Source organism: Mus pahari, chromosome 14 (assembly GCF_900095145.1).
Source record: "Mus pahari chromosome 14, PAHARI_EIJ_v1.1, whole genome shotgun sequence".
Lineage (NCBI taxonomy): Eukaryota > Metazoa > Chordata > Mammalia > Rodentia > Muridae > Mus > Mus pahari.
The window spans coordinates 33,941,337-33,966,646 of record NC_034603.1 but is presented as its reverse complement, the minus strand read 5'-3'; the positions used below and the strand labels follow the sequence as shown (position 1 = coordinate 33,966,646).

Sequence of the window (25,310 nt, the reverse complement as noted above, 5' to 3'; positions counted from 1 at the left end):
CTCCTGCTCCCTCCCCCTCCCTCTCTCCCTCTCTCCTAGTCACCATGGAGTAATGAGCAAATGTTGGAATGTTGATGTAGATAACCAGACTCCTTACTGCCATCAGCGAAGGCTCTAAGATGCCAGCACCATGCCTGTCCTTCAATGCAGGGGGCCATAGGACAATCGCCTGTGTTGTGCGTCTGGATTTCCAGCTTTAGTTACTGCCCACCACTGAAATGTCAGGAGCCACTTTTCCTCTGATCTTCTACCAGGTAAAAAGCATCCAGGATGCAATCAGAGACAAGAAGCAGAGGTTCAGTTTCCTTGGGGAAGAGATTAGCCTTGACCCTTCTGTGGGCATTTTCATCACCATGAACCCAGGCTATGCTGGCCGCACCGAACTGCCAGAGAACCTCAAGGCCCTCTTCAGGTATGTATGTCTCTATACAAGGACTCCCCAAAGAGGAGCTTCTTGGATTTCCTACTGAAAATGTGGTTTATACATTAGAGAAAATTTGGAATGTTTAGAGCAGACTTTCCTCCCTGTTGATCCCCCATTAATCTTCTGTTTGCCCTCAGATATCAAATAGCTTCATGGTTTGGGGTGGGACCCTGGGTCTGTTTCCCTCTCTCCATACTATGACCTTGTCTGACTTGGAGCTGTGCAGATCTTGTGTGTTCTGCCACTGTCTGTTCATATGTGCATAAGCCCTATTGTGTTGGGGGAGGGAAAACATAATCAGATTATATTTTATGAAAAAAATTAATTAGGAAAAACAAAAGTAGATTTTTAAAGATCTACTTTTACTATAATGACATCATTGGTAAAATCATTTTTTGCTTAATTGCAGCCCACACATATCATGTGTTATATTTTATTTTATATACTTGCAATATACACTTGCTACTTATGTAGAATTCCATACTTTATTTTTCATCCCCTAGCCTATCATAAATATTTTCTCCTATTGGGTATTTTTAATAAATCTCATCCCGTGGCTACATATTTTTCTATCAACTACATGGTTCATGGTATAATTAATAGGCCCCTCATGGCTGCATATTAAAAGTATTTGTAGCATTTAAAATAAATTCATACACAATTCTGTAATGTACATTTTTTTGTATATAAATCTTTTTTCTGTATGCATGATTATTTTGTTTGGCTAGCTTCCCAGAGTGGAATTACAGAGTTAACGAGCAGGAACATTTTTAAGGCTTTTGATACACATTGCCAAATTACTTTCTAAAAAGCCCAGTGTCAAATTACATCCTGGTAAAGACACATGGAAACACCCCTTTACTACACCCTTGTCGCCTGGGCGTATGGTGAATTTTTACATCTTTTTTTTTCCTGATAAGAAAACATAAAGATCCTTCCTAGTGGGAGCTAGAGTTTGAATTCTTTCTGCAGACAAGTGAAGCTGGCCCAACAAAGAGAGAAATGAAGGATGCTTCCTGCTTTTGGAGCTTCTGTTTGTTAAACTTTTTCCTAGGAGAGAAAGAGAGAGAGAGAGAGAGAGAGAGAGAGAGAGAGAGAGAGAGAGAGAGAGAGAGAGAGAGAATTTCGACAATACTGTTTGTCTCATTTGGCAGCTGGGGGACAGTGCCCTCTCCAGGGGAGGTGGAGTCACCTCATGGTACCTAATCAGCCTGCCAGACATCTCACTAGTCGCCCCAGTCTCTCCCAGGTTTAGGTTTTCACTTGCTTGCTTTAAAACATAGTCCTACTGTGTGTGTAGCCCAGGCTAGCCTAGGATCTGTGATTCATTTGCTTCAGCCTCTTACTCCATTGTAGCAGTTCTCTGTCACACCACTGGGGGTGTGTCTCCACTCAAGGAGCTACCTACTTTAAACAAAGACCATTGAAATGTTAGCAGGCTGGACTCACCACATCCCAGAACACTACACTGTTGGCTGTTCGTTTCCATATTTATTAAGTAAGGTAGGTACTGATGCCTGGCCTCTGCATCACCTTTTGCCTCCAGGTTCCTGTCCCATTTGAGTTCCTGTTCTGACTTCCTTTAGTGATGAACAGCAGTGGAATGGGGAAGTGTACGCTGAATAAACCCTTTTCTCCCCAACTTGCTTTTGGGTGTTTTGTTGCAGCAATAAAAATTCTGAGACAATGCCTGATTCTCGCTGAGGTCATAAAGGACAGTGTATCTTCTGGAGCTAGAGTTACAGATGGTTGTTATTGGTCATGTGGGAGCTTGGAATGAAACCCAGGTCCTCCGTCAGAATAGCAAATGATATCAAGTACAAACCCATCTCTCTAGCCCCGAGAAAGATATTTCTAAAATGTTAAGGTGAACATCTATCTATTTTACATTAATTTTCACAAAGGCCCTGTAACATCGATACTATTAATTTCCCCCTTGTACTGTGGGAAAATTGATGGATTCCCTGGTAATTAACAGCAGAATGGGGGTTTGAACCTAGAGCCTTGGCTCCTCTCAGCCCAATCCTGTTACCTAGGGACAATCCTGTAACTTCTTGTCATTTTTCTTCCCACACTGTGTCAGCATTTATTTTTCAAAGCTGAGAACTGGCAATGTTGTTTAATATATTGCTTTCATTAATTAATATTTTCCCATGTTACTTGCTAATCTTCCTTCTGCAGCATAATTTTCCACAGCCCCATTAAATACCATTGATGTCCTCACGTTCAGACTGCCAAGTGATTTCGAGAACCTAAATATTTGGTAGCTCCTTCGATCCTGACTGCAGTGTAAAACATTTCAAAGGACAATATGTACTTGAATTATTTTGAAAAATAAATGTTAACAACACAGGGAAAAAATGCAATTAAAGAGACTTGTCAGGGAGATATCTCAACCAGTAAAGTGCTCATGATATAAGCATAAGGACTTGAGTTTGGTCTACTTTTAAAAAGCTGGGTGTGGTACCAGTCATTCCATCACCCAGGAGGAAAATGAAGGTATCTATCTCCCTGGAGCTTGCTGGCCAGCCATCATAACTGAATCAGTGAGCTGCAAGCCAGTGAAATGCATTGTTTCAATAAGATGGGTGGCTTCTGAGGAAGAGTATTCAAGCTTGACTTCTGTCTTCCATATCCGAGTTCAAACCCATGCACACACAATTAAATAATTGTAAGTTCCCATGACATATGAAATAAATTAATAGCTTTGTCAAGTCACTTAAAATTTAATATATATTAAATATTATATATATTAAATATTATACATACATATATATATATATATATATATATATATATATATATATATATATATATATCACTAGTGCCAGAGAAAAGAAGACCACAGTCAATTCTTATATAGAGATGGAAACCTCAACTCTCCTGTGTTCTCATGTACACAATCTTAGGTCAAGATGGTGCTAATCTTGACCCTGGTCCTTAGCTTTGGAAACTTAAATAAATTTCTATACAAATAAATTCAAAATAAGCCACGGACCCCTGGAGGACATCCTCACCTTGAGGAGAAGGAGCTGAGAAGCTCTCTGATTCCAGCAGACACCCAGGGAGAGACTACGTTCTCCAGATCTTTGCTCCTAGCCTATTTTAGACAGCTTGCTGCGTTCATCCTTGCCTTTGCAGGAGGCACATTGACCTTAAGACACAAGACCTGAGCTGTAGCCCTGACTCTTCCTCACTCCTGCCAATATTATCCACCACTCTGGGGTAAGAGGTCACTCCCTTTATCCTTAGTTAACACATCTCAGACTGAGAAGTGCGAGATGGAGTGATTGCAAAGGTCTTTCCATGACATTTTGCCCTTGAAGACAGCTCTTTGTATGGTCACAGCAAGCATCCCTTGTCCTGCAGTCTCCCTTTCAACTCAGTTTCTCAGCCTCTGTCTCCCTGCATCCAGGCCCTGTGCAATGGTAGTTCCAGACTTTGAGCTGATCTGTGAGATTATGCTAGTAGCAGAAGGATTCATTGAAGCCCGATTGTTGGCCAGGAAGTTCATTACCCTTTACCGGCTGTGTAAAGAACTCCTCTCCAAACAGGTAGGATCTCTGTGGAAGCTGTTGACCAAGCATCACTCTAACGCCTAATGGATTAGATCAGTCTTACAGCTTGTCTGGTTTGATATACAATAATAGAAGCTCTGAGGACTTCTGTAATAACATTTTGTGTTCAGTTTTCAACACTGCACTTGTTCACAGTCTTTGAGCACCGAATTATTTTTAAATAGTATTCTTCATGGCCTTTCTCAGACAAATGCCCCATGAAAAACATGGCAATGGTGAGTGACAGTCCCTGGAGGAAATAGGCTCTTCCTGAAGGGACATGAGATGGAATGTGTACTGAGAGTGGTTTAGAATACGAGTTTTGTGCTTGTCCCTAGTAGCGTGACTTTAAAACACCTTCTGCTGAAGGTAGACCCAGGAAACAGCATCTTAATCAAATTGAACTCAGTATGAGAATTTCTTGGTGTCAAAGATAACCACAAAAGTTTCCCAGGAAGTTCCATGCTCTCTTTGGGGGTCATCTTGCTTTGATCACCTTCACTGCTGTGGACGCTCTCAGCCCTGTCACATATTTACAAGACAGAGGCATCCTGTTTTCTCCATACCTTTCCATCACATCCTCTGTCTAGGTTCTCCATAGTCACTGACTTTCAGGCCTGTGACTTCTACACTCATAATCCTGTCACAAGCTTCTCTTTTATGTCTAAACATGAGTTGTCAGTAGTGTGTCCCACCATTCTCCCTACATCTAGAGAGCACCTCCACTCAGCACATTCAAAGTTGCTCCTCCTTGCTAACCCTATCGACCCTTCTTTCCCTGCTGTCTCTGATACAGTACGTGAAGTCACCATGCACTGCTTGCTAATCAGGAGGACGGGGAGGATGGGGGAGGATGGGGGAGGACGGGGGAGGACTGGGACAAGGATTCACCCATGACATGACTCTTTCTTCTCCCTGAGCCTAATCATTTTTCAAACAATTTTTATTAGATATTTTCTTCATTTTCATTTGAAATGCTACCCTGAAAGTCCCATATACCCCCCTCCCTGCCCTGCTCCCCTAACCACCCACTCCCGCTTCCTGTCCCTGGNNTTCCCCTGTACTGGGGCATATAATCTTTGCAAGACCAAGGGCCTCTCCTCCCAAAGATGGCTGACTAGGCCATCTTCTGCTACATATGCCGCTGAGCCTAATCATTAACAAAGTGATGTTGATGCTGCTCTCTGGAGTCTCCTTGTGATGGCTCATCTTGGCAGTCATTTTGACACTCCTGAGAAGTGAGAGCCTCAGTGGAGGAACTGTCTCCATCATTCTGGCCTGTGGGCATGTCTGTGAGGGCATTTTCTTGATTAATAGTTGCTGTAGGAGGGCCCAGATCACCGTGGTCACTGCCATCTCTAGGCAACTAGGCCTGAGCTATTTCAGAAAGAGGGTACAATGCGAGCCTGGAAACAAATGAGTAAGTGGCTCCTAGTGGCTTCTACTTCAAGATCCTTCCTTGAGTTACTCTCCTGGCTTCTCTCAATGATGAATTATACTTTGTAAGCTAAAGTAAACCTTTATCCCCAAATTTATTTTGGCCACGATGCTTATTACCACAGCAGAATTCTGACTGGCACTAACCAGAACAAGCCACACTTCTCCATGCTCACGGTAGCTGCTCTAGTTGCAAGTACCCATGTCTCTCTGCTTGGCTCTTGCACCTGCCTCTAGAATAACTTGGCTGCTGTCAATTCAGCTTCCCCAACCCATTCTTGAGATACCAACTAAATAGTTATTTTCAAATGTTCCTCACTGGTCTTAGCATCAAGACAAATTCTGATCCCTCTGTTAACGGCTTTAATACTCCATCCTCTGCCTTCCTCAACAGCTCACACCCATGGTTCTCATTCCAAGTTCTACCTGCCTGAGTCCTCTAGGATAAATTATCATCTCATCCTGGGTCCGTGGAAAACCCTCTTTTCTTGACTGCACTGCTCCCTCACCTGTGCCTAAATGACTTCTCTGCTCCTTCCAGTGTTCTGTAACGCCCTTCCTTCAGGAGACCATCTCTGGTCCCCATTTCCCCAGGTACAGTTACTGCATCTTTTGTCTTCATTGCACATGGGAACCTTTTCCTTTGTGGCATTTATCACAGCTCTGATCATGCTGTGATGTGGTGGGAGGCAAAGCAGGAACTTGAACCAAGGTTCCTATGAAATCAAACTCTGTATTCTGAACCACCTCCTCTCCTCGCCACACTGTAGAACACTGGGGCCAATGATCCATTTGCCCCAGAATATACCATCAGCACTGCTGGTACTGTGGAACGCTTACAGGTTTTTTTTTTGTTTTGTTTTGTTTTTTTGTAGTGTTAGGAATCAAACCTAGGAGCTTGCATATGCTAGGCAAGATTTCTGCCATTCTCTATGCCCCTAGCTTCAGGACATATCCTTTTGGAAACTATTCTTGGTGAGTTTGGAAGCCCCTAAGGAAAATCTCATGCTCAACCTGCACCTTCTTTGACAGCTAAGCTGCTGTCTCCTTGACAGCCCTCGTGCCCTCTGAATATCTGAGGAACAACCAGATCGGTCTGAAAATGAGCCTCGTTCATCCTCCAGGGCTCCATCCCCTTGAATGTTCTATGTCTGCTGTGTTATCCTAGATGGAAAAGTATAAGCAATGCCAGACCAAGAGCACAGTGTTCAGAGAATTATTCAGCCACCCTCCACCTGAGCTTCAGTAGTGACCATGCTAGAATTCTGTGTGAGTTATGTAGCCCATGCATATGATATTCCACACCAAATCAATTCTTGCCTTAGTGGTGCTGTCTTCCCACAGGATCACTATGACTGGGGACTTCGTGCCATCAAGTCTGTCCTCGTGGTAGCAGGATCACTGAAACGGGGAGACCCTGACCGCCCAGAGGACCAAGTCCTGATGCGCTCTTTGAGAGACTTCAACATCCCAAAGATTGTGACAGATGACATGCCGGTGTTCATGGGTCTGATAGGTGACCTCTTTCCTGCTCTGGATGTCCCCAGGAAGAGAGATCTGGACTTTGAGGCTGTGGTTCGGAAAGCAATCGTGGACCTTAAGCTCCAGGCTGAGGACAACTTTGTGCTCAAGGTATGTGAGGCTTTCCCTGACAGGCCTTCTCTGTCTCTGAATTCTTTTCTTGGACCACCCACTACACTCCATCCTTCATTCCAACAGAATTTTAGATATACAGATATGTGTCCAATTAGAAACAGCTCAATATACTTAGTTCTTGAGTGGGAGATCACAATGTGGAATAATGGTGGAGAAGACAAGAGAAAGAAGGATCCTCTTGCCATTAACATCAATAGAAAATGAACTACTTAGTGGTAAAGACCTTAAGAGGAAAAGCTGAAACTTCCTTATATCATGCTGGCATCTTTTAAGACCAATTTAGGGTACTCGTGCTCTGCTGCAGAAGCTGCAAGGGCAGACAGAGAGTCAGGGAAACCATCTCCCTCACATTCAAACCGTGGCTTAATGAGGAAGGTTCCATCTGGGTCTGATCTTTAATTGATATTAAAATAGTCTCCAACAGAACAGGAGCTGCCTCTCTAATGAGGAAGCCCAGTGCTTCAACTGATTTAAGCCTGCAACATGCCTACTGACATTGAGGCAAAGTAAAAATGAACTGTGCGATCTTCACATTAGGGACAGGAGTCACTGCTGATTTTTCAGGGCTTGGAGACCAGTTTTCTGTATGTCTCCCTGCCTACACTAATCCTGGTTTTCCACGAGTCTGTCATTCTTACATGTAATTTTGCAGAGTGTGACGGTTCCAGGGTGTATATGAAATAGAAATGCTAGAAATGACTGCTTTGTATAGAAACAGGTTTACTGACTGTTGCCATAAAGAAGACAGTTGCCATAAAGTACAGCCAAGGTGTCCAAGTACAAAGACATACATTGTTCTTCCTGTCAAATGATAGGTGTGAGAAACACATGTGTATCACTCTGGAGTTCCCACACGGGTTTTATAGTCTGCTTCACATTTGATCCGAGGCAGATGATACAGAGGCATTTCACAAGTGGGAACAGGAAAGACTTTCTTTTATGAGGGAGAAAGTATGCACCCTGGAGGGAAGCATGGCAAAGATCTTCCAGGAGGATTTTCCAACACACAGTATGTTCATTGGTAGAGAATAAGCCCCAAAGACAGATTTCAGAGTGAATTGGCACACACCCTTCCCAGTGCAATGAGGTATGTGTTTTCCTTGCTGGAATTTCATTTTACAGAAGAAAGGAAAGCATGACCTGCCCTCTGTATCCAGTTGATCCACCCCACTCACTGTCTCCTGCCTTCCAAGTTCAGTGGATAGATGGACTTTTGAAGTAAGGAACGGCAAGATTGCCTTCTATTTAGGGTAAAAGGGAGTCAACAAAGGGCTGTGTGCAGGAAACACAGGGGTTATACAGGCAACAGCAGGAAGTAATGACAAAGGAAAAGGTATTGAGGTGATGGGAACTGGGGTATGGGTTTCAGTAAGACTGGAGAGATATCATGGGGCTGTGAAAGAGAGGGATCTGAATGCCAGGCTGAGGATGTCCCCTTTATTAAAGTGGCTAACCCTAGGACGCACCCTCTCCAAAGAGGAGTTAAACTGATCGAGGTTTATACAATAGTTGTAACTAAAGATGTTTTAAAATCAGGAAGAGTCATGTCTTTCCTGACTTTCTGGAGTCTGGTCAGGGCATCTAGCACCCCAATGCCTGCCATGTTCTTCAACAGTTTTCCTTCTGGTATCTTGTCTGTCTTTTTGTCAGTTGTCTGACATTCTACCTTCTTCTTTTCTCCTTTTCGATAGCTGCTTCTGATAAGATGGAGGCCCCCTGCTAAAAAGTTCTTCAAGCAGAAAACAGCATCCCCTACCCACTTCACATTTGCGTTTCCACCTCAACTTCTACAAAATAACTCCCCCCAAAACTGTCTCATAGAGACCTCGTGGAATCCTGTGTATCATTGCTTAAAGGCAAAGAAAATCGCTCATAGAACTATAGAAAGTGGGGGATGGACATCATAGCGATTCTCTGAAAACATGGCAGAAGTGTAGCTCTGACTGATGAGAAGGGGTTGTGGAATAGGATACCTTCAGACAGAGATTCAGGAAAGAGCGTCCTCCAGCTGGCAAGTCCTGGGTCCAGACTGAAAGGACTTAGCACAGAGCAGAGGGCATGCTGTAGAGTCAGCCAAAGGTACATTCTCACAGAGTTCCAAGGGTCAGGAGCAAAGAAAGTAAGTTTTCTGGCTGGGAGATAGAAGTGCAGGTGAGTCAGGAACCTTGAAGTTCAAGGGCATAACACCTACTTTGACTCAGCCCTGGTGAGGGCCAACATGGTAACCAGCAGTGGCAGAAGTACATTTTCAAGCAAGCAACCACATCTGGGAAAGAAGCTTGAAAGGCTCGGTCGGCTAGGGCCAAGTTTAGGAGTCTTTTATAGCCACCTTCTCATGAGAATGAACCAGGTCTCACAGGGTATCACAAAAAACCCTATAACTGGCATATATCTAAGTTATCTAAGCACCTCCCTCTCACTAGGCTCTACCCCTTGAAGTTCTGGCTTCCTTTGGTGAGCTGTCAGCCAATTAGTGAGCCAGAAAAGCAGCCACTCTGATATTGTCGATTGCTGGGATACAGAAAAGGCACCTGTAAGCACAAGGAGGAGACGTGGAAATTAGCATCCGTGAACAGCATGTATGTCTGTGTGGGTGGAAATGTGCACGTTGGGGGATGAGAGATGAGAATGGAGTTTGCTTTGAGCCAGATTACCAAAGGGATTTTTAAGCCAGTCTAAGGATTTAGGACTGTATCTCCAGTACTTTAGGTAGCCATTGAAGGGGCAGAGGATGGCAGGAGCTTGTCTATCTACAAGTCTGTTTGTTCTTTTGAGCTTTAATTTAGTGTCTGTCATCTGCACCGTGGGTTGATGCTACCACTATCTTCATGGTGTTTTTTGTTTCCACCCCCCCTAAATCACCCAGCCATCTACATCACATTTTATATTATACTGCAAACCTTTGTGTGTGCTGTCATACTCCTGTCCACATGTCTCCCAACATACCCTTCCTGTGCTTCCTCTGGGCAAACTCCAATTTGCCTATAGAACCCTGGTTCAAATGCCCTATTCTCTTTAAACCTTTCCTTATTCTTGTGGTCTTCAAGATCAGTGATTCCCACACACTTTGTAAATACTTGTGTTACGTTTCCCCCATGTACTATGATTTCCCAATATGACTTTCTTCCCTAGCAGACTATGGCAGCAATTGGGATGCCCCTCATCTGGCAGCTTCTTAGAACTTAACCACTGATACTCAGATGCACAAATGAGGGAACTGTGACGCTCCTCCATTTGGTGATGAAGAAGACTCCCATTGCTCCACAGTTGACTCTGAGCCCCACTTTACACACCAGCCTTGCTCACGGCAGAGTGGGTGTGATAACCTGTCCCTCCCACTGCTTTTCCCCCTCCCAGGTGGTCCAGCTGGAGGAGCTGCTAGCTGTAAGGCACTCTGTGTTCGTGGTAGGCGGTGCCGGTACTGGGAAGTCGCAGGTACTGAGGTCTTTACATAAGACCTATCAGATCATGAGATGTCGCCCTGTGTGGACTGACCTCAACCCCAAAGCTGTCACAAATGATGAACTCTTTGGCATCATCAATCCAGCCACTCGAGAATGGAAGGATGGTAAGAACGAAATGCTCCAAGGCAAAGTCTTTTCTGTCTCTAGAGAGTTCTAGTCGGGCTCAAAGGTCAAGAGGTGAACTGCAGAGAAGTGGATGCTGAGAACTGCAGAGAAGAGCTGGTTGTGGGGACCACCAAAGATGATTAGAGGAGCCTCAGAAAGGAAGAAGCCACTTGGGCTGGGAAGGGAACCCTGGCTTTCTAGGTGTCTCTCCCCTAAGAACTCTTCTAGCTCCCTCTTGTAAAGGTCCTTAAATTAACCCAGAGTGGCTGCATTGCCTCATAAGGACTCACGGGATATGCAAGGAAGGGAAGCTTGTGGCTCATTCTCAGAGAAGTGGTACCTGCCAGCATCCCAGGGAGGAACTCTCCCCACTAGAGGCACTGCCCTGGCTGTGATAGAAAGATGCCTGCTGTGTAACCATGTCTAGATCTAGTGCCTGGTGATAACCTCTCTACACTAGAAGGGCTTGTAGGCTAATGTTGTCCTCCACAGAGATGCAGAGAATTCCAAACTCACAAACCCTGTGGTCTGGGTGAGGAGATATCAGGCTCTCCTAATTGTTCAATGTCTGACTTCATCAGAGCCAAACTGTCTGAGTTTCTTTCATTTGGGAGTTTTAGCCAGAGGCCCAGAACAAGGAAAGCTAACGAGCTGGGTTTTATTTCCTGTTAGTGATGCTTTTCTTCTTGTTGCCATTACTGCTGTGCCTCTTGTGGTTTGCTTCCCTTTGCTAGTCTGTATCAGTGTGTAAGAGTTCATATATTCATATGTGTACACATAACAGAAGCCCTAAAAACAACGCTGTTTATGACATCCTATGTGTGCTGCTCATGCTGTCTCCTATCACATTTCTGTAGAACTTCATGCTGTAACTTATCATGCATTTTTTTTTAAAGTAAATTATGTGTGTTTCACTCTTTTAGCAGCTGGGATTCCTGTTCATTTATGACTCTGTCTAATTTTCAGCTGCACATGTAAGATCATAAATTTGGTCAATAAGGATTCTTTTGCATTCATGTTTTTTTAACCCATCTGGAATTTATTGGGGGCTTGGTAAGAGACGGTGTAGAAAAATCAGCTTTACTTCCTTCCAGATGGGCAATTGATTCTGCCAGTGCCATTTATTAAAGAGGCCATTCTTTCTATCTGAGCCTAAATGCCAGCTTGGTGTATATTAAGTCCTATGCACACTGAGCCCCTCCTGCTCCAGGCTCCCCAGTCTGTCCACTCTCATCTTTTCCTGTTCCTAAGCTAGTTTCATTCCATGTCAGATGCAGCCATTCTGAGGCATATTTTACAGTCTGATGAGGCAAACTGGCTCTCATAATTCTATTATAATTTTTTGGAACACTCTCAGACACTTGTTTATTTCATATTAATTTTGATTTGATAAGATAATTCAACACTTTAAACATTGCTGTAATGCCAATTAAAACTATATTTAATTTATACATTATGTTTGGAAAACTTGCAGAAACAATATAGTAATCAAGATTCTATAATCAGTAAATAGGTCAATTTCAAGGCAAACGGCATATAGCCCTTTAGAGATTTTTTTAAAGAATTTGCTAAAAATATACCACTTTTCAAAATACATAGAGAGAAAAGGAAGTGTACACAGAGAAGAATCCTCAATATATCACTGAATTCAAAATGATACATAGTTATTCAACTTTGCATTCCATAAATAGAAAATATTTCTTTCTTGCTAGGTTCATGGAACAGTTTAAAAAGTTTAAAATTCAGCTAACTTCAGAGAAACATATATTGAATTCCAAAGTCCCATGTTATAGGCCACATTCTTTGATAATGCAACCGAATTATAATTAACTAGCAAGAAAATAATCCCAAACGATCCCCTACTTGAAAATCAAGAAATAGGTTCTCTATACCTGAATCATGAAGATGATCAAGGTGAGACCCATCAAAGAACCATTGAGTGGGATGGCTTACACAGAATCCAGAGGATCTTTTGAATATTCAGCTCCAAAGCCTATTAAACTCTATCAAGAAGATAAACTGGGAAAAAAAAAAAAAGGAAGTTGTTATCCCCATTGAGCAATTAAACTAAACCTGAGGGAAATGAAACTAATGAAGACAAAATCTGAAATTAGAAGAAAACAAATCAAACAATCAAAAACAAACATAGATAAAATTACACTGAATATTGCTTTTTGTTTTTTTTTAAAAATATCAATAAGTTTCTTGTGAGCATTCTTGGTGGGGAAACAGTGTATATTGTGTGTGCATGTATATGCATGTGTGAGGTTGTGTGCCTGTGTGAGGATGTGTGTATGTGTACACAAAGAGACAGGACAGGCCTAGAGAAATAACTCAGTCATTAAAGTGCTTGACTCGTGAACACCAAGAACAGCAGAACTCATAACCCACCTTTTAAAGGCCTTGCAGTGTCACTTGCCTATAAGTCTAGTGCTGCAGAAGAGGAGACTGCTCTGGACCCCACTAGTCACCTAACCTTGCTTACTTAAGAAGCTCCAGGCCTGTGAGGGGCCTTGTCTCCAGGGAAACTAAATGGATAGCACCTAAGAAGAACACCCAAGGCTATCCTGTGTTCTCCATACACATCTGCACATGTATGAACCTTCTCTAAGAATTTTAGAAACTATTATAAAGCAGTAGAAATAAGATTTAAGAAGAATGTTTAGGCAGATGACATAAGATCTGAGAAAGATGGAAATGAGCCACAATCAGTCCATAGCAAGTAAGGAGCTTGGGTAAATGAGTGGACATTAACATGTACAGGTAGAAGAGAGGCAAGAACCAATAATTTTTGAACCATAAGATGGTGGCTCAGAAATCATTTTGTGGATCCAGAGTAATTTCAATACCAGCTTTTAAGTAGAACTAAAGGAAAAATCGTGATCCCATTGGTGTAGATGTGAAAATTCTAAATCACGTCACCGTAAATAGAATCCAACAGTCTCAAAAGAGTTCTCGGGTACAGGCCAGACAACTGGTTTTATAAAACGGTGATGAAATGAACTGATGAAGTACAAGAGAAATTAATTTGATTGATAGACACTAAAAGTTCCATAGTTGCTTCTAGCAGAAAGCTCTAAGTGAAAATGGGATCTGACAGACCCCTGCCCCAATATGGTACATGCTGTACCTAAAGCCCTCAGGAAAAGCCACCCTCGCTGATGACTATGCACACCCTCTTCCTCAGGAAGGGGAGCAAGTCAGGGAAGACCCTTCTCATCATTATTCAGGCCTGCTCCAGCGGCTCAGAGACGGCAGAGAGACGGGGAAAAAGAAGCATATGGTGTAAACTGGAAAAATAAAAGGAGAAGGAAGTTTGAGTTTTTTAATTCTGCAACTTTACAGTCAGAAAAATCCAGAAGACATTATTGAAAAAGAATTATCACTGCCGGGCATGGTGGCGCACACCTTTAATCCCAGCACTCGGGAGGCAGAGGCAGGCAGATTTCTAAGTTCGAGGCCAGCCTGGTCTACAAAGTGAGTTCCAGGACAGCTAGGGCTATACAGAGAAACCCTGTCTCAAAAAAACAACAACAACAAAAAAAGAATTATCACTGGAATTAATAAGACAATTTATTAAACATAATTGAACATAAAATATGTAAAATTTGGTAGCTTTTCTCTCCACTAGCAATAGCTAGCAAAAAGTGAAAACCACAAAGAAAATCCCATAAAAATTAATGGCAAAAATATAAAATATTCAGGAATATTTTGGCTAATGCAATAGGTGTTTTAAACTATATAATTTTAGTATTGGCATAAGACAATATCTGAATTAATTTTTTTTAGAGAGAGAGAGAGAGACCCTATTATTTAGTAGGAGAATTTAATATACAAATCAATCCTACCCAAACTAATGTATAGATTCCCAGGTGATGGTAGTAAGAATGAAAGAAATTGTCTCCAAAAGTCCATGATAGACCAGATTTGCTAAGGCTGTGATTACAAAGCTCAGAAACTTCACCTCAAAAAAAAAACCAATACAAAACAAAAAAAAAAACCACGGTGTAATTCTCGTGTGATGCAGTCACTTGCTGAAATGATTTGCTGGGTTCTTTGGAACCTAAAAATCTGAACCATCAGGAAGACAGCTACTGATTTGTCCTTATTGCCACTACACAGGACATGTGCCTTGGGGATGTGTGTCAGGTACCAGGTAAAGCAAGATACAAAGCTAGGTCTGTCCTGTCTTATCGGTTTGCACCTCCGGCGTGTTGTAGCCGATGCAAGGAAGCTGTGTTAAGAGAAGGAGGGTCTGTGCTGGGGTGGAAAGGCAGCTGTCTGTGATTCCTTTCAGGACTGTTCTCTTCCATCATGAGGGAGCTTGCCATCATCTCCCATGATGGGCCCAAGTGGATCTTACTGGACGGCGATATAGACCCGATGTGGATAGAGTCTCTGAACACAGTCATGGATGATAACAAGGTATCATGCTGGGGGCAGCATGTCATCCATGGCCATCTCTGGGGGGTGGGGAGACCCCCATGCAATGTTCCTCTGAGAAGCCACATTTCTGGTGTGACAGCACACCTGGAAATCCTGATTCCATGTGATGGCCAGCCTAGCATAAGCAGCCCTCATCTCACTGGTGTCTTCAGTAAACCCCTCCCCCAGGACTTACCTGTCCCCATGCTGACCTGCTTAAGAGGCCTTGCCAGTGCCCACCCTAATTTTGGTATGGTTTTCATGACTTTCAGAATCTCCTGTGGATTCATTTAATATTTAGAGCTGAGAAGAATGTTAGTCATCCATTCAGATCTTTTTTGTAATTCATTTCCCCTTAATAAATAAGGAAACTAAATATGAGAAACATCCCGAGTCTGTCAAACACCCTATGGGATGATAAATGCATATCCCCAGAGAGTAAATATTATTTCTTACAGTGGAAACTAACTGCAACTCAGTAAAATGGCTGTTATGCTGGGAGCTGCTTCTAAACTTGTTTAAAAACCATGTCCAGATTGGAAATGTTCAAATGACTTCAGATTCATAGGATCATTAGAATAAATGCATAGTTTCCCAGCGGGGCTGCTTAGAAGGAAGAGCAGAAGTATAATGCAGAAGTCTCTTTCTTTTTATAGTTTTATTATTCCAATATGGTCTGGTTCATTCAAATCATCAGCATCAATTTGCAATGTTTAAATAACTTTTTTTTTCCCGACTCACTGAGGTGCAAGGGCGAGGGAAGAAAGCATGCAAAGGAATGGAGAGAGGGGATTGTTAGAGAACATACTAGTTTGTGAGAGCACATACTTGTAACCCCACCACTCAAGAGGCAGAAGCAGGAGGATCTTCAATTCTCGAGCACCTTGGTTACAATAGTGAGCTTGAGGCCAGCCTGGGCTGCATAGTAATACCTGAGGTGGGTAGAAGGCTAGTGAGAACCAGTCCTGTCCATGTTTTGTGCTCCGTGCCAGAATACTGAAGACTGGAAAAGATATTTATTTGACTCACAATTCTAGAGAATGGAAGTCTAAGATCAAGGGACCATACCTCCTGGAGGCTTTCTAGCCAGGTAATCGATCCTGTGTCATCCCAAGAAGAAAGAATGTGGGGTAGGGGAGCCATGGAGCAGTAGGGAGCAGGCCTGAAGCAAAAGTGGGTTCAGGCTGCATCCAAACCCTGGAAATCCCACCCTAAGATGAACAGGAGGAAGATCGCTCCCCCTATGCCCGAGGGCTTGCGTGTCCTGACGAGTGTAGCCTGTGCTCCACCTTTACCCACAAGAGGAAGCCATGTATCCCAGTAGCCAGGTTAAACTTTCTTTCTTCATAAGGTAATTCCCAGAAGCACCTGGGATCCCTCCTTGTGCCAATGAGGCATCCGAAGCACCCTAGCCATGTCCGATGTTATACACTCACTCTCACTCCCCAAAGGTTCAAATAGCCTTAGTTTCTCCCACCCCCATTAAAATGAGCTGTCTCTCTGAAGCGGCCTCCCAAGAGTCTCTTCTCGTCATGTTCACTGATGCCTGCGATTACTTAGCTACCTGCCATCACGCCTTGCTCTCTTTCCCAGGATCTACCAGTCTCTATCTTAGGCTGATCACAGGACTACAGGTGGGGAAGCTGAGCCTGAATGGCAGGAGAAGGACAAGAGAAAGCAAAGGGTGGAATTCAGACTTGAGTCCATATTTCAGCATTAATCCATGTACCCAGATGGAAACCTCAAGGTCTAACCAACTCCAAAGATTCTACTTCTTATGGTGTTTGGGGAACATATTCAAAGTGCAGCATATCCACATCCCCAGCTGACAAGAGCCCATCAAACCCCACTAGCTACCAATACATGTGTATTAGCTACTTCTTTTTCTCTGTGGCTAAACGCCTGACAGAAGAAGCTTAAGGGAGAAAGGACTGACTTGCATGAGTTTCATCGTGGTGGGAAGATACAACAAGAGCAAACACGTGGGGCTGGGGCCTCATATCTTGGTGGATGGGATGCAGAACACGGGACTGGAAATAGCACCCTACTGTAACCCTCACAGGTTACAGCAATGACCCACCGCCACCAGGTAGACCCCAAGTCCCAAGCACTGTGAGCTGATGATTAATTGTTCCCATGAGCCCATGAGTCATTTTAGCTTGAAACCATGACAGCATCACAGTGATCATTCTAAGTGATTCTTCTGTGGATTCCAGGTACTGACCCTGGCAAGCAACGAGAGAATCCCCCTTAACCCCACAATGCGTCTCCTTTTCGAGATCAGCCACCTGAGCACAGCCACACCAGCAACCGTCTCCAGAGCAGGTATGGCTGAGCCGTGAAGTCAAACGGCTCAGTTGAGGAACGTGCTTATGGATGCCCATTGGCTTTGTCATGTGTTGGAGGAAGCTCCAGATAGGAGCTACAAACCTGATCTTTCAGATTCTAGCCAAGTTCTCAAACCTTAAACCACGCCCACAAGGGTGTACAGGCACCATGAGATTTAGGTCATCCACATGGCTTTGTACCTTCGGGAAAAGTGTTGTGTCTAAGGAAGGGGAAATAGCCCCTGATCCGTACAACTGTACACTCCTGGGAATGTCTTGAGTTGGACGAGATTCAGGCCAGGTCTGGCCTCCTTGTCAGTGGAGACAGGCACCATCGCTGCTTCTCATTAATTCCTCATGGCAAGGAGCACTATCTCTCCTCTGTCCGCAGGCAGAGACTAGAGGATAAAGGGGGGCCTTTTTGATGAGACGTTCGGGCTGAAGGTGGGATGATACAGTTGCTAGGATCTTACTGAAAAGCAGAGCAGAGCATGAGAACCCTCAGGATCCTTGAATGCAATGAACATATTGATGGCTGGCAACATGGTGATAGGTTACACTTGGGTTCACCAAACTAACAAGAAGGCTACATTAAATGGGTGATTATTTACATATCATGGCTATCTCACTATAACTACTCAAAGCTTTTATAAAATAAGATGAATAAACAACAAAGAAACCAAACTCTATGATCTCAGACATAATAGCAGATGTTCTCTAAACAGCCACACTGACATTGGTGAACGTGGGGCTGGAGAGCTGGTGGCACCCCTTCTCTGTTCATTTTCCAGAGTGGCTGTGACAGGTGTAACACATTATATACACTTGGTAGCCTTGGAAACAGCAAACCTGTATTTGCCCACTTTCCATTAAGTCAGACATACACAATTAAGGCCGGTAAGACTGGGTTCCCTCCAGAGGCTCTTGAGAGCATTAACCCTTGTGTCTCTGAGCTCAGGCAGCCCTTAGCCTATGCACTTGGCACTCTAGACTTCTCTCTTTCTCTCTCTCTCTCTCTCTCTCTCTCTCTCTCTCTCTCTCTCACACACACACACACACACACACACACACACACAAACACACACACACACACACACACACCCTTGTAGTTACACTGACAAATGTCTCATCTAGATAATCTTTGACAATCTCCTTTTAAGATCTTCAGCTTAGGTATATCCAGAAATGGCCTTTGGTAAATACTGCAAAATTGAGAGTGTGCAGCAGTTAAAACGTGGACATATCCTTAGGGGACCTCCACTTCACTCACTGGGCCGACATCCCAATCCCACATGCTGACAACCATTGCTGATCAATACCAGCTTTCTTTCCTCCTATCTAGACTTTTCCCCAGGTTCTTCTCCATCACTATTCTTCCTTCATCTTTGACTTGGCATTAGTCCTCAGCAGCAAATCCATGTGTGTCTCTGACCTAGGCGAAGACCCAGTTCCCGGTCCAGTCTTCTGCACATTTTTCATACTGAGAAGTGGTCTTTATTGTATGAAGAATCTACTGACATGCACGGAATATTCACTTAACCACATTTCCTGTGCACTCAGGGATCCTGTACATTAACCCTGCAGACCTGGGATGGAACCCTCCAGTAAGCAGCTGGATTGATCAGAGGGAACTCCAGACTGAGAGAGCCAACCTGACCATCTTGTTTGACAAATACCTTCCTACCTGCTTGGACACCCTCAGAACCAGGTAGGCCAAGAAACAGGAAAAAAATTTTTACATCAATAAAGTCATAAAGAACTTTCTGGCTCACAGTTGAAACCCTGCTGATGTTCTGTCCTGTTCTCAAAACCAGAGCCCTCTAAACACAGCATTTGGCAGAGGGAAACACACATTAGGATGGCCATATGATGCCTGTTGTCGACCAGATAGAAGTGGAGGAGAGGGGAGAAGGGGGTTGGCTTAAAATGCTTTTCCTAAGAGCCACATGGTTCTGTCTACTGGAGACAACTCTCTATAGTGGCTGACAGCCATCCTGGGCCCAGAGCCTTTGACTTACAGATCAGGCAGTTAGCCCTCCAACTAAACTAGGTGAAAAAGATACCAATTTTCAAGGATGTAGACCTACGTCCTGTTCCTGAGTGTGTGGAATCACGTGGAATCTAGCATGCTAGGTCACCTGACCAGTCCTGCCAAGGCTAGGTTCAGGGAGTTTGCTTCCACTCTGACCACCTGCATTAGTCAGCCTTCCATCCCTGCAAAAGAGAAACACCCTAGATAATTAATTTGTGAAGAAGGAAGATTTTCCTTGGCTCCAGATCTGCGGCTTTAGTCCATAATCAGTTGACCCTGTTTTGAGGGTGTCTATAGAGACACATGGGCAGTGCGTGTGGCAGAGCCAAAGCATTCATCTCACATCTGGGAAGTAAAAGACAGAAGGAACAAATCAGACTGCCATATCTTTGCAAAATCACATCTGCAGTCACCGAAAGGCCCCACTAATCCCCTCTTCTTAAAGGCTCCACTCCCTCCCAATTGCACTAAATTGGAGCCCAAGCTACTAACACATTGGTGCTAGGAGACATTCAAGATCCAAACTATAGTACCACCTGTCACTTAAACAAAGACCAATTGTGCTTGACTAAGCAAAGAACTATTAAAGCAAGAATAGTACATAGGTCAACAGAGAGGCTCCCAAGTTTAAAGCCTACTCTCTCTCTTGTTCACTGATAATTTATTGGCTGGTATATGCATCTATGCTAGATTTGATGCATGATTCTGTAGCCCTGGGACCTATCAGCATAATTTGGTCAAGAATGACGATCAGAGACAATATTGATAAAGCCCATTACTCAATATCTATTTCCTTCATCAGTGGCCTGATTCTAGTTGCTTACACGGACAGAGGCAGTGGGGAGGGAGATTTCAACAGAAGGCAATGTCACAGGAGTCCCAGACACTCTTACTCTATATTACCTACCCTACCCCCACTGTAAAAAGCACATACACCCATATTAACAACGTATTCTTTATAACCAGAAATGGAGCTATAGTCTACTAGTTGAGATAGTAGTATATTTTAGATATTTAACCAAACATCAATTCTGATGTACTTTCCGTTGTGTGTTGTGTTCATGATTATTTTCTACTTCTGAAGCCTTTGAAAAATGTTCAGCATTCAGCCCCTGGTGGCTCTGTGTGCTGTATCCTTCATATATGATGTATCTCTGGAAACAAGCAGACCCTGGGAGGGACAGCAATGTCTCAAGCAAGCAAACAAACACCTTATGAAGCCATAGTACCAAAGAAGGATGAGGTATTAGCAAGATGTGCTGGTATTGTGTGACACAAGTTTTCCTGGAGAGACACAATACACGTGTCCTAGATAGGAAGCCCATAAGAAACCAAAGTATGGATGCCACCAGACCAATGAGTTTTACTAGCGTTTCTTGCAGTAATATGAGTGAAACATTACTTATAGAAGCAGAAATGGCTCGAAGACAGCTGGATCATCAAAGCCTATCCCAACATGGGCAACAGCTCACAAAAGCTGGGAAGAACCTTGAGCACACTGCCCAGCCTGCAGGCAGTTCAACAGGTTGGAGAGTGGCCCTTCCAAGTGACTCAGTTGGTCTAAACCTTCTCCAGGTATCTAGACCCGTTTCTGCTTCTTCCAAGCAGCTAGTCTGGTCTCAGAGTCTTCTTTGCAGCTTGGCCTGTCTGACAGTGACTCTCAGCAGTCTCTCTTGTTTATATACCATTGGGGATGGAGGGACTTATTGAATACGGTCAATCTAGGGGTTTCCTGAGTTGTTTATCTGGTACCTTAAAGAGCTCTCCTACAGGATAGAATGTTTCAGTCTCCAAGGAAACTGCTGTACAATAGCTGGTCCCTCTTCTTTTAGTGTCTGCATGGACCCTGGGTGATACCAACACATATAAAAAAGATTGTGTTTGATTTTGTTGCATATATTCAATATACGTGATACTGTGTCACAAAAAGACATTATCATGCAGTTATATATGCTGTACCCTCAGTGGATATCCTCCATATCCATCAGTCCTCTTTGTTGTCCTGGAAAAGTTTCATTTCTGTTTTGATATCATGAATGCATACATGCTCTTACATGTTTACATAAAATCTAGGAATTGCAAATGAAAAAATTATACTTGTCTTTCTGTGACCAGCTTCATTTTATTAATACAATCATCTCTAATTGCATTCATTTACCTACAAATGGCACAAATTCCTTCCTTTGTATGACAGGAGAAAACATATATGTATATAGAGCCTCACAGTAGTGAGGCTCTGGGTTACTCACCATCTATCGTAAGAAGCTTCTGGAATGAGAATTGAGAGATGCACTGATCTAATCTATGGGTACAGCAATAAGTCATAGGAGTTGTTTGGATACTGTGTCTATTTAGCAGAATGTTAGTAGGTTTTCCCCTAGGGCCTATGACCTATCTAGCCACAGATCCTTTGCCCCAGTATGATTCTGATTTTGTATATTAATGTTTATGAAAGTATTAATCATATCTAAGAGTTTCCTTAGGGAGTTTGTTATATCATCTACACATAAGGATACTCTGACTTCTTTTCCCAATCATATTTCTTTCATTTATTCTAGCTAAGACTTCAAGTGCTATCTTGAGCAAGAGTGGGCACCCAACCTGCCTTAACCCTGACTTAAGAGGGACCGCTTTGAGGTTCACCCACTTACTGTGATGTTGGGTATTGGCTTTTTGCTATGCAGAGGTTGTTATTTGGAGACACGTTTCTTTTGTTTCCAGAGTTTTCAAAGCTTTTATTATGAAGACACTTGGATTTTGTCAAAAGCTGATTCTGTATCTTCTGGCACATGCAAAGTTGGCATTGGGTATAAAACAAAGGAGGGATCAATGTGGAGGAGATAGCTGGGTGGGGAGAGAACATGATTTTAGTCTGTCATACTCTGTGGGTTCCAAATTTCAAGTCCTTCAGTATTCCTTCCCAGGCTCCCAGACACTGGCCACACCTCTGGGTGGGCTTCAGGGATCTGGTAGTAACACTGGCTCTTCCCCAGACAGTCCTTCCTCCTGTTGTCCATTACTCACTTCTTCCTCTGTAGTCTCTGGCTCTGATCATGTTTCTACCTCACTGACTACCATGCATGGCTCTGGCTTGTGGTTTCTTCCCAGCAGTCTAAAACCATTCTAAACCAGGTTCACTGTAGCATCCTATGACACTTGGTCCAAGTCTCTCCAGAACTGGCTTGCAGATGGCCTTGTGCCACCCAGCCACCAGCTCAGCATGGGTCTTTGTAAGATGACTTTTCATAGCTGCTCCCCTACAATGCGAAGAAGAGAGGGTTCTCCCAGTATGGCTCCTCTTCCTGCCCTTACAGCACACTCTTGTAGTCTCACTAAAACATCTGTTTCAAAATGTGTGGTACAGACTTCCTGAGGCTCTTTGCCCTAAGCTGTGCCTACTGCTGCCTGCTGTCGGCACTCTCTCTTACTAGGGGATGGGTAACTCCCTAACATGCCAAGATCCCTCAGAGAGAACGCGTAACTTTCTTCCCCTGCTTTGTAAAGTTCCCCAGTTGATTTGCTATTAAAGCTATAGATATTGGAAGCGTACCACCCATCTCTTCTGAGCTGTTATCAAACTTCTCCAAGCTTATTCCCTGAAGAGACTGGCAGCCTGTGTGTCACTGTTCATCTTAGAGCTCATGTAGTCAGGGTCTTTAGTATAGTTCATTTAATAAAGTTTAACTATAAAGCAACTTTAGGGTCCATGCCAAACTGTTTCATAGAGCTGGTTCCTCTCCTGCCCCTAGGTAAGATCTAGGTGTGGGATAGGCATGGTGCCACACATGTGTAATTGTGGAACTGAGGAAGGTGTGGTGAGGTTGAGTTACAAGACTGGTACAAGATTGAAATACTTGCCAAAATGACTGTATCAAACAAACAAATACTTAACAAAAGATTGGAGTCAATGGTTATAAGGTTTCAGGTCATTCTTTGGTAATAAATAGTTGTATACTCACTTCTAGTTATACACACATATACACATGTATGCAGCAAGGTGATCCACAAACAGCCCCACATGCATGTGGATCTCACTGGATTCCCCAAAACCTTTTCCTCTCCCTTGCTTTGACAAACTGGAGCTCAGGATGCCTCAGCAAGAAAACTCTCTACAAACGATCTCAGATCCACGAGCCCCTTGTGTTTCTCGGACACCAGGATTTCCAGCTCAGAGGAACCCAACTGAAACCTGTTCCCTGCTTTTCCCTCAGGAGAAACCCTCGCCTCCCTATGGGAAGTAGGGTGTCTGCTGAAAACCAAAGTTCTCGTGGTAGTCACTTTGATCCTCAATACCACTAAGAAGGCCAGAGGTCAGAGTTGCTAGTTGCTCCCACCTGGGTTGTCTGGAACCACATTTCGTAGTAGAGAGGCAACTTGTATCTTTTATTCTGGCACCTTATCCAATATAGAGCCAGAGATGATGACATTTTATTATTCTGTCACAAGTATGTATTGAACAAATGATGAATGGGTCATTAGGGCTTGCCTTCCTCATTACTCATGGAAGTTATGCCTACCATTAGCCCACACATGCATGCTGCTGTAAGAACTACAGACAGATTACAAGCAGCTGCAAACAAAAGAGTTGGAGAAAGGGGATGCCAGTCAACTTAGAGGCCCAAAGGCAGTAAAAAGAGTTTTAAGATGGCTGTTGGTAGTGCTGTTCATCTGGTAATACTGGATAACAGTGACTGCCTCCCACAGCCTAGTAGGACTGGCTGTATGTTTACATGATGTATACTGTCCACACATTTGGAGGAATAGAAGTAAGTGTGTGTGTGTTTGTGTGTTTGTGTGTGTGTGTGTGTGTGAGAGAGAGAGAGAGAGTAACTATATGGCCATGTGAGTGTGAGCACACGCATGTGTGTATGTGGACATTCACAGGTGGTGCTGGAGATTGACCCAGGATCTTGTGTATAGTGGGCGAGTTCTCTACCACTAAGCTACATCCTCAGAATTTGGCTGTTTTGAGGGGCTTTGAAGAAATTGCATGATGGGCAAAAACATAGATGCTGGTTCATTTTGTCCCACACCTGCATTCCCCAAATACTGTGAAGTAAATTTCCATGCAAACAAAGGAGAAGATAGGAAAAGAAGGTATCAGAGGAGAGATGAGACAGGAACCTTATCTCAAAAGGCTCTGTCAGGCTCAATTCTAAAAGGAAACTGACCTGAGAGTATCTGTGGATAGAGAAGGCCCACACATGATCCTTTGGCCTCCCAAGGAACATAAAAAAGCCATGAGCTTCCATGGAAACCAATGGGCTTCCATGGCTGTGTAGTTGCATCGCAAGAGCAGAATGCTCGTGGAGTCTTAGATCCTCTCTCCCTCTCCCTCTCCCTCTCCCTCTCCCTCTCCCTCTCTCCTTTCTCTGCAGATTTAAGAAGATAATTCCAGTCCCAGAGCAGAGTATGATCCAGATGCTGTGCTACCTCCTTGAGTGCCTCCTGACTAAGGAGGATATCCCTGCAGACTGCCCCAAGGAAATATACGAACTCTATTTTGTGTTTGCTGCCATCTGGGCATTTGGCAGTGCCGTGGTCCAAGATCAGGTAAGATGGCACACTGAGATCAACAGCATGTTGTAGTATACAATAGCAAAAACTGACACTCCCACAGACTTGGAGGGTAGGCTACTAAACTTTGTGGTTATTTGAAATCATCAGAGTAGTTTCTTGCACATTGTGCCACTAAAGGCATGGATCCCCTGGCAGAGGCCTCACAGGCTGAGACAGAGGAGGGTGTGGTGTATTTGGAGCTATTACTTTCTGAGTTGAGGAGCACACCTCTGCTTTTGTGGAAAGCTGTGCAGTGTTGTGGCTTAGACAACTACAGGGGTAAATATATATATATATATATATATATATATATATATATATATA

At 43.5% G+C, this 25,310-nt stretch overlaps 1 protein-coding gene across 1 annotated transcript in view; it reads left to right on the top strand.

Annotated features, from left to right (window-relative positions):
* Dnah9 (dynein axonemal heavy chain 9) overlaps positions 1-25,310 on the top strand; it is a 322,533-nt gene that overhangs the window by 123,692 nt on the left and 173,531 nt on the right. The window contains exons 29-36 of the mRNA XM_021213724.1: positions 255-412; positions 3,840-3,978; positions 6,763-7,050; positions 10,432-10,642; positions 14,941-15,068; positions 17,285-17,393; positions 18,956-19,103; positions 24,806-24,980. Coding sequence (XP_021069383.1) covers positions 255-412; positions 3,840-3,978; positions 6,763-7,050; positions 10,432-10,642; positions 14,941-15,068; positions 17,285-17,393; positions 18,956-19,103; positions 24,806-24,980 — 1,356 coding nt within the window. The remainder of the gene's footprint in view (positions 1-254; positions 413-3,839; positions 3,979-6,762; positions 7,051-10,431; positions 10,643-14,940; positions 15,069-17,284; positions 17,394-18,955; positions 19,104-24,805; positions 24,981-25,310) is intronic.